This window comes from Oryza glaberrima, chromosome 10 (assembly GCF_000147395.1).
Source record: "Oryza glaberrima chromosome 10, OglaRS2, whole genome shotgun sequence".
In the NCBI taxonomy this organism is placed as follows: domain Eukaryota; kingdom Viridiplantae; phylum Streptophyta; class Magnoliopsida; order Poales; family Poaceae; genus Oryza; species Oryza glaberrima.
This window is the reverse complement of record NC_068335.1, coordinates 7,844,835-7,854,663: the sequence shown is the minus strand read 5'-3', so window position 1 is coordinate 7,854,663 and position 9,829 is coordinate 7,844,835. Positions and strand designations below refer to the sequence as shown.

Here is a 9,829-nt window from a genome sequence, read left to right as displayed (position 1 = left end):
GGGTGTGGGATTGGATTAGATTGTGGGATCGCCCCTTGTTGGCTGTTGCTGAGACGGTATAGAGTCACCTCACCTCTTCGCGGTAGCTGTTCGGTGAATTGCCCAAGCGTGGTGGGGTTGAGCCGGACGCCCCAAAGCAGGCGAGTTGGAGATGCAACCAAATTTCGAGCTGTCTTGCAGTAGACTGTTGCTGCTGGGTTGGTGAAGGTTCCTGGTTTTGAGCTCACCTTCGTCACATGGGTTGGATGGTTATTCGTTAGTGTGTCATGCCAGTGTTTTGCCACCTCTTAGAGTTCGGTTTAGTGTTGATGGCATGGCACCATTGTTTAGTTCGTTAGCTTGATGAGTAAACTGAGTGAACTTGTGTGATCAGTTGGGGACTAACAGAGCAGCAATTTTGAACAAAATCTCAGCTTGAAACAAGTTCCAAGTTTATTACTACAAAATATAGCAAGCCCACGTGTATGGAAATTTCGAAGTGTTTAATTGTTCCAATTGTTTGATGATGACCCTAAACATAGCTTAATATGTATGTATACTAATTGCCTACGAACATTACTCATTTTCCATCAAAGCTTGAAACCCTTTTTTTTTAATTCTGATTTCTTACTAATTTAGTTATAAGAACATAGTGTAAGATCTGTTTAAACCTATAATTAATTGAAAATATGATATCCGTTCTTAAACGCATTACTGGACTCACCTTTTATGTTAAAGCAGCTACTTAACTTATATGGCTACTATATGAGCTACTACTTAACATCAATTTTCTTCTATGGTTACATCTTATTACCAATGTCATGTTGGCCTGAATATTTTGGCTTTTTGTCAGGTTGGGCTTCCCAAATAGCCTGTCTATTGCGGCACTAGGCTCTTCCAATTTTTGCAAATGGCAACTCCCGAGCCCATTGCTCGGCTTATTTCCCATGTCATTCTGGATTTAGATGGTACCCTCTTAAACACATGTGATTAAAATGTTGCAAAATTTGCTTGCGTTTATCATTAACCTTTGCTTCGTTCAGTTATCTCAAAGTCATATTTTCTTATCTTGTTTTAATCATTTGACAGATTGTGTTGTAAGTCAAGTGCTGAAACCGTTTCTAGTCAAAAATGGGAAAAAGTGGGATAGCAAGAAAGCTCACAAATTAGTTGGAAAGACACCTTATGAAGCAGCAGCTGTTGTTTTAGAAGATTATGGACTCCCTTACTCAACAGAAGAATTTCTCTCAATGCTTACTCCAATGTTCAATGAACAGTACTGTTGCTGAAACTTCTTAGCACTCATATAACCTGCATTTTGTAAATTGCATACTGCCATGCTATCTCAATGGAGAATCTTCGTACATTTCTCTATGATGGTTGCATTCACTTTGTTTTTTTTTATAAAGGAAGCTTTTATTAATCTCAGACGATTATATCAAGTTGATAGAACCATACTAAGAAAACTCCCGGCCTCTGCATAACTAGGATGCACATAGCCAAAACACATAAACCCACAAAAGAGTTTGTAACAAGAGAAGGAAAACAGTAAAAATCAGGGAGCACTAATCTTCAGGCTAGACCGCCACCCATGTCCCTAGGTAAAACATTCCCTGACCACCTGCTCCAAGCGCTGACACGCTGCTGCAACCAAATCCCGTGAACCAGGCTTCTGAAGGATAGCCCAGATACGAAGGAAGTGGATAGTTAAAAAAATAACCAGTAAAGGAGAAGAGATTTTTCTTTTGTCAAACACCATATCATTCCTACAAAGCCATAATGATCAACAAATAGTGGCTGCCTCTAATAGGATAAGTGACTTCAAGTATTTCCTAATTCCCCGTAGCCAATTACCAAACATATTGGATACACCACGTAGCGGGAAAAGCCCTGTAGCCACTTGTATAATACACCACACAAAACGGGCAAATCTGCACTCATAAAACAAATGTAATATTGTCTCATCTTTGTGACAAAAGCAACAATTCTTACTTCCTTGCCAATTGCGCTTAGCTAGGTTATCCCTTGTCAAAACTACCCCACGACGTAAATACCATAGGAAGATCTTCACTTTAAGCGGTATTTTTAATTTCCAAATTACTTTGTTTATGTTGGGCAAATCTAAATGTACCAAGGCAAGATAATGCGACTTCACTGAAAACTCTCCATTTTGGGTTAAATTCCAATGAAACTTATCTTGATCCTGAGTAAGAACTAGGTTAGCGATTCGTGGAAGAAGGTTATTCCACGCCACTAATTTTGGCCCAATGAGATCCCTTCGCCAAGATACATTCGGAGGGTAATTTTGTAGCACTTTTGCTACAGTATCATGTTTATTCCTAACTATATTGTATAGACAAGGATATTATTCTCGCAATGGTGCTTCTCCCAACCACTTGTCTTCCCAAAACCTGATTTGGGCACCATCTCTCATAATGAATTTGCCAAATCGTAAAAAGTCACGTTTGACCTTTATAAGGCTGGCCCAGAATTGTGAGTCCCCAACTTTAAACTCAACTTAGCTTGTGACACAGGTTTTGAGCCCAAGTACTTGTTACGAATCAATTGTTGCCAGACCCCATCGGTCTATTCAATATTTTTAATATTTAAGAAGGGGTGTATGTGTAGTTTTACCAGCCAGTTGTTCCCGTAAATATTTTAGATTATGAGAGATGTCATTTACAGACCACTTCTCAATGATATCTCCCAAATATCTTCTTTTGGTGTACTTATTTTACTATGTCTGCATCAACACACCATGCTCTGGTGGATTTGGTGCCTAATGATTCATGGAAATAATAGTAATATAAAATGTCATCAGTAGGTTGGCCTTACACATTCTTCTATATTTTATTAGCATGGATTTCAATTTTTCTACCTTACTCTATGAACAAGCATCTAGTACGTTATGGAACCATGTCAAACTGTCAGTGCCATGTAGGAAGTATGTCTGTTTTTAGTATAGCATTTGTTTGAAATAATGAAATGCAAGTTTCACTTTGTAAGTCACTGTGGAAGAAACTATACGTAGGCTGTGTCACTAAATAGCCGAATTTCTTATAGTATCTGGTTTGTTAAGCTCCTTCGATTCAAGTTGAACATGAAACATTCTATATAGTGCAGAGTACTTTATATAAATGGAGAAGAATTGTCCAATGTCTAACATAGTAAAGCCCTTTATGCAGATTTTATTTTAAGCTGAAGTTTTGGAAAGATTTTAAATCATTGTTCAAAAGATAAAATTTTCATATTGTACTGTGCAAAGAAGATTGTGTAGAAAAAGGGAAAAATTGTCGTGTTCTCACAATGAATTTCATATTGCAGATGGTGCAACATAAAAGCTCTTCCTGGAGCTAATCGGTTGATAAAACATTTGAAGAGTAATGGAGTACCAGCTGCTTTGGCTTCCAACTCACCAGGATCAAACATTGAAGCAAAAATTTCCTGCCATCAAGGTAACCTCTCATACTTCAGGGTAAAATTTTTTCGTTAATTTGCATGTTATTTTCATTGATTTTGTCGACAGATATATCATATATTAATTACTGTATTCTCACCATGTTTAGGATGGAAAGAGTCATTCTCTGCAATTGTTGGTGGAGATGAAGTAGAGAAGGGGAAGCCATCCCCAGATATGTAAGGCAGTGTGCTATATAGCATTTTCGTTACTGGTACTTTATGGATCTTTTGAACTCATCTCATATCATTTCCTTTGCTTTGATCTGATTTTGTTCCGACATTCCTTATAACTGCTGGGGTGTTGATATTAAAGATTTTTGGAAGCTGCAAAACGAATGAACACAAATCCTCCAAATTGCTTAGTAATCGAGGATTCCTTGTAAGTTTTTTCCCTGTTATATATGGTTCTCCTATGTGCAACTTTCCACCTCATGATTAGTTGTGTACATTTTATCTTGATCTACACTTGAACATAACTGTGCATATTCTACTTTTCTCTTCACAACTTTACCTCTAATACTGTAAATTATTGAGTGTGCTAGGCCAGGTGTTGCAGCTGGAAAAGCTGCAGGAATGCATGTCATAGCTGTACCTTCAGTCCCCAAAAGGACTGCTGAATTCAGTTCTGCTGATGAGGTGATCAATTCCCTCCTTGACGTAATGCCTGAAAAATGGGGATTGCGGCCATTTAGTGATTGTAGGTTCTAACTCTTGGGACTACTTCTGTTAGAAAATTACAGGCATCTTTATCTTATCTATTGACATATTTTATATGCAGGGATTGATGATACCTTACCAATAGAACCATGGTTTATAGGTGGACCTGTGATTAAAGGATTCGGCCGTGGTTCTAAAGTACTAGGAATTCCAACAGTAGTTTATGAGAGTAGTTTATGAGCTCTATGGCTTTTGTGGTTTTACATTCTATGAATCACAAGAATGATTTTTCTCATGTAGTGTGCTACTTTCTTTATTTGCTGGACCATGTCAAAGTACTCAACCGATTAATTTTTTCAATACTAGCATGCCCAATTTCCATTGTGAGCACTGTCACTGATAGCTATATATTTTCCTTGCAGCCAACTTACCTGCAGAAAACTTTTCCGACGTACTATCAGAGCATACATCAGGGGTATACTTTGGCTGGGCTGGACTTTCAACGCGAGGTATATATAAGATGGTCATGAGCATTGGGTGGAACCCTTATTTTGATAACACGGAGAAGACTATTGTGAGTGTTTCTCAATACAGCCCCTTCCATGTTTAGTACCTCAGTATATTAGTTTATTCTAAAAGACATCGGTTGTAGGAACCATGGTTGCTTCACGATTTTGGTGAAGACTTTTATGGAGAGGAGCTGCGCCTTGTTATTGTTGGTTACATACGACCCGAGGTAATTTAGAACCAGACTATTTATACTGCAAAAGCCATCCCACTATATGGTGAATTCATGTTCCTGACTTGTCACGTTGTTATGAAAATGCCTAGGCCAACTTTCCTTCACTAGAGAGCTTGATAGAGAGGATTCACGAGGATGCAAGGATAGCAGGGAAGGCCCTGAATTTACCATTATACGCCAAGTATACAGACTCGCCGTATCTAAGAAATTCCTTGAAGGAGGACAATTCTGCTAACGGGAAGCAGTCAGTGATAGATTCCAAGTGATTCAACGTTGTGAAGTGAAAAACATGAAGAATTCTCTTTTGCAGCGTTGTTGATGCAGAAAGAGTCCTACAGTTCTTGTGCTTGTACTGCAGAATTATGTTCCATGAATTCTGAAGGTAATATTTCTTGCCTGTTGGGTTTTTAGGTTTCGACCGTATTTTGCATATTACCTGCTTAAACATGATCGTTAGTCATGATTTTGTAGATCAAACCGGCTAGCGGAGCTAATTTAGATAGAACGATGGATAACTACCCGTCTCGTGGGTAAACGGAAGGTTTTCAAGACAAATCTACGAAGAGGTGTCGTACTCTCGTAGTGGCGGCGAATGATTTACGACGCAAATCGATAAATATGGACGACTAATTGGAATTATATGAAAAAAGTGAAAGAACTATTCAATTGGCTAATTACTTGAGACTAGATCGTGTGTCTCCAATAGAATTGGCCTTGGCCCTTAAATAGGGGTTGGTCTTGTCTCCTACATGTCCTTCACGTCCAACTCGAAATAGAAATTAATGGAAATCCGAAATATTCCTTCCCAAGCAAGGAAACCTAAGACCTGACGAAAACAGACCGGCCACAAACCGGCGATCTGACCGGCCACAATATGACGGTGAGACCAGCCATCTAGAGGATATAACTAGTAGATTCCAAATTTTGGCAACTCTATTCAATTTCTAACCTATGTGCCAAATTTGAGTGTAAACAATTATTTTTTTGTTTATGTTTAATATTCTATGTATGTGTTAAAACATTCGATATGACAGTGTGTAAAGTTTTGGTGTGGGAACTAAACACCCATAATTAGTGAATTTCTTTCATTGATCTGCAGCGAACATGCAAATGTACATGTTATGTATTACTCCGTCCGTCCTAAATTTTGGATGATGTACTCATTAGCACATGTTAATTATGTTAATATATGCTCATTAGCATATAATTAATTAAATATTAGCAACTTTTTTTAAAAAAATGGATTAATATTTTTTAAAGCAACTTTCGTATAGATTTTTTTTTTTGCAAAAAATGCATCGTTTAGTAATTTGAAAAGTGTGCACGTGAAAAAAGAGAGAGGTGAGTTGGAAAAGGTAACAAACAACACAACCTTAATATATACTAACCTTTTTCAAAACATAAGGGATTTTGTTCATGTAACTATATATGTTATATATATATACAGTAGATGAAATCTACTGTATTTTGTGACTGATGCGGTATACATTTTGTAAAGCATTTTGTAAATGCCATTTGGACGGATGGTTGAAGATACTCTTTCTTAAGCATGCCAAAGTCTAAAAAAGAATTCATTCCGATCAGCACAGTACCTGTTGTTAAAGCATGCCAAGATTTTTATTGCTCGATCCGCGTACAAGAACGCTGTTTAGCAACCAAATGTCTTAACGATGTTAAGATGGTAGCTACTCCCTCCGTTTCACAATATAAGTCATTCTAGTATTTTCTACATTCATATTAATGTTAATTAATCTAGACATATATATTTATTTAGATTCATTAATATTAATATAAATGTAGAAAATGCTAAAATGACTTATATTGTGAAACGGAATGAGTAGATTCCATTCCATCAGGGCCACACCCCTCGTGTGTTTCAACGCTTCCCGAATCCAATTGGGAACCTCATCTCCACGCACAGCAAAAAGGATTCCAACAGGCTGCAAGCGTAGTGTAGACGTAGGGATGGATGTGCGGTTATGCGACTCCCTCTGCCTGATTCCAACGCCGGCCGTCGTCATCCAGGCAGCCAATAATTCCCTCGACCCCCACTCACCCCCTGCTGAAAAGAAAGGTGGCCGGCGGTCTGGCTTGCGTTGTTGTGGCGCCACCGCGCCGCGCGTCGGAAAAGCTGCTGCCTCGCGGATTCGCTCGCGTGCGTGAAACGGCCGGTCCAAGGGCTAGATCTTTCTGGAACATGAATAACTTGGGTACACATTTTGCTTGGGTGGGTCCTGGTACGCGTACTGCGTGAACATTTCTCCAAGAAAGTTGTACGGTTGTTTTCTGTCGGAACCCATGAGATTTTTTTTTAAATTACACAGTACTCCCTCCATACCCACAAAACAAGTGGTTTAGAACAAGATTGTGCTTACCAAGGAGTGATTAATCAGGGGCTATTCTTCCTTGTCTGCCCTTATAAAATGAGGGTGCGGGTGCATTCATTTGAGAAACAGAGCTTAAATAGCTAGTGCAGCGAGGTTTGAAGGCTTAGTGTCTGGGTTTGATTATTGGTGGGCTTGTTTTTTTGCTGATTTTGCATGGTGCTCGTTTGCGCGCTCGTCGACGGAGTCCGACGCCTCGACGTACTCCGGCGCCTCGACGTACTCCATCATGGCGCTCGGCAAGCGGGCAGCGAGGAAGAGAGACACACGTGTGCGAGCGGCGAGCATGTGCGAGCGACGTGCGTGTGCCATTAATCACGTCCATTCAGCTTAAGGCGGCATTAATCACGTCGCCTCGTTTCTTGCCTCGCCGCTCGTCGCTCGGCTCTCGCATCAGGGGCATACGCGTCCAAACTATACCCCACTAAGGAACGACGACTTGTTTTGTGAAAACGGGCCAAGAGCCTAGAACGACTTGTTTTGTGGGTATGGAGGGAGTACAATACAGACACTCACAACACACGCACACTCATCTCTATAAACGCACGCACGCAAACCCTACCTCTATGAGCATCTTTAAAGACTTGGGCAGCAAATCCTGGAGATCAACGAAGTCACCACATGTGCCTCGCTGTCGACGGGTATGTCACAAACAACTGGAAGCACAAAGCCTTTAAATTCTAAAAAATTCGCTCCCATAGGGAGTTGAACCCAGAACCTAAGGTGCTACTAAGACTCTTGTAATCTTCCATGAGATTTTAGGTTGATTTTGTGGCATCGATTGAAACTCTAAATTCTCTTGTTTTTCTAATCTCTTATTTTATAAAGATACGGCCCACTAACTGTATCTCTACTACCTAAAAAATTCATAGTGGTGATGGTGAAGCCAACGTAGACGCACCATCCAACCTAAAAAAGAAAAGGTACATCGACACGATCAGAGCGAAACGCTCCACCTCCGCACCACCATCGCGCCGCGCGAGATCCAGAATCAACGCAAAAAGAAAAAAAAAGAAACAGCGCCTCCCCACATCGCCGCGCCCGCGCCCCCATCGCCTCCCACCTCCCCACCTCGCCGCGCCGGCACCATCATCACCGTCGACCGTTTGCCATCACCGCCCTCCTCTCTCTCGCACTCACCCCGTCACCCGATGCCGCCCTCATCGGGCTTCCCCAACTCGTTCCACTGCCGAAACCCTAGACCCGCACCGCCCTCGCCCTCGCAAAATCCTCCTCGCCGGCATCGTTCTCCATCGCCATACCACCGTCGCGCCGCCACGCCTTGCTCCGCTGATGCCACCAAATCACCGTCGCCCGGCTCGTCGGTCTCCTCCGCACCGTTCCCGATCTCCGCCGACAAAACATCGTCGGAGTCCTCGCCGGTTCCTTCTCGCCACCACCATTCTCCGCCGCCAGACCACCGTCGCGCTGCCACGATCTGCGGAGCCCAGCCTCCATCGGCTGGGTTGGCGACAGATCGACGGGAGCCACCGGTCGCTCCACTTGCGCCGTCATCGGGAACCGTGAAACGACCTCCATGGGCTGCGCCTGCGCCAGATTAATGGGCGCCGCCGGCCGCTCCACTTGCGACATCGTCGGGAGCCATCGACCGACCTCCTCCATGGGCTACGCACACTGGTGGAGAAATCGTTTTTAGTCCCGGTTCGTAACCCCCCTATATTCCCGATTTTCAAACCAAGACTACGAATCCGGGACTAAAGATCCCTATCTTTAGTCCCGGTTCAAATACCCGGGACTAAAGATCGATCTTTAGTCCCGGTACCAACCGGGACTAAAGATGGGAGTGGGCAATAGTTTTTTTTTTCATTTACTTACTATCTAATCTCTAATTTATTTTCTCCCAAATTAGGTGGGATTCGTATTCCTAAATCAAACCCTAAAATCAAAGTACCATCCCAAATACACAAATCAATCAATCATATACACTACAGATTATACATCCCAAATCAAACCCCAAATCAAAGAAACATCCCAAATACACAAATCATGTACATCTCAGATCCATACAATGAGATTGCAAAAAAAAAATTATACATCTCAATCCATACAATGAACCACAGATTCTTCATCTCAATCTATACATGGATCACAAATTCTTTGAAAAAAAAAGAAAAAAAAACGAAGCAAAGCCGCCGGCCGGCTGAGCCGGCTGTCGCCTCTCCTCCTCCCCGGCCGCCGTCGCGCAGCCCTCCACTTCGCCGCGCCGCCGCGTGGCCCTCCACGCCGGCCGCCGCCGCGCTGCCCTCCGCCGGCCGGGCCGCCCACCCCCTCCTGCTGTGCACACCGGATCGAGTTGGGAAGGGGAGTTGGGAAGGGATAAGAAGGAAAAGAGATAAGGAGGAAGGGAAGAGATAAGATTAGAGATGGAGGGAGAGAGGAGTTGGTGTGGATGAGAAAAGAGTGGATGAGAAAAGAGGATAAGTAATAGGGATTATATAGTGCGTTTTGATCTTTAATCCCGGTTCGTAACACCAACCGGGACTAAAGATCCTGGAGGGGCCTGACAACACCTGACAGCATGTGAACCGGGACTAAAGATCACGTACTAAAGATCACGTAGTCCCATTCTACTTATAAATCGGGACTA

General features: G+C 42.1%; 1 protein-coding gene across 1 annotated transcript; it reads left to right on the top strand.

The window, feature by feature from the left end:
- Positions 1 to 889: 889 nt before the first annotated feature.
- On the top strand, positions 890 to 5,117 carry LOC127753363 (bifunctional riboflavin kinase/FMN phosphatase-like). Its single transcript, XM_052278838.1, has 10 exons — positions 890 to 965; positions 1,069 to 1,255; positions 3,304 to 3,434; positions 3,546 to 3,615; positions 3,752 to 3,817; positions 3,981 to 4,135; positions 4,217 to 4,311; positions 4,499 to 4,669; positions 4,748 to 4,831; positions 4,927 to 5,117. Exons 1-10 carry the CDS (start codon positions 890 to 892, stop codon positions 5,101 to 5,103), a joined length of 1,212 nt encoding a protein of 403 aa, XP_052134798.1. The 3' UTR covers positions 5,104 to 5,117.
- Positions 5,118 to 9,829: the final 4,712 nt, after the last annotated feature.

Coding starts and splice junctions, on each gene's coding strand:
- LOC127753363 (XM_052278838.1), top strand. CDS start 890: ATGGCAACTCCCGAGCCCATTGCTCGGCTTATTTCCCATGTCATTCTG. Junction 966..1,068: donor TGGTACCCTCTTAAACACAT/GTGATTAAAATG, acceptor ATCATTTGACAG/ATTGTGTTGTAAGTCAAGTG. Junction 3,616..3,751: donor GGGAAGCCATCCCCAGATAT/GTAAGGCAGTGT, acceptor TTGATATTAAAG/ATTTTTGGAAGCTGCAAAAC.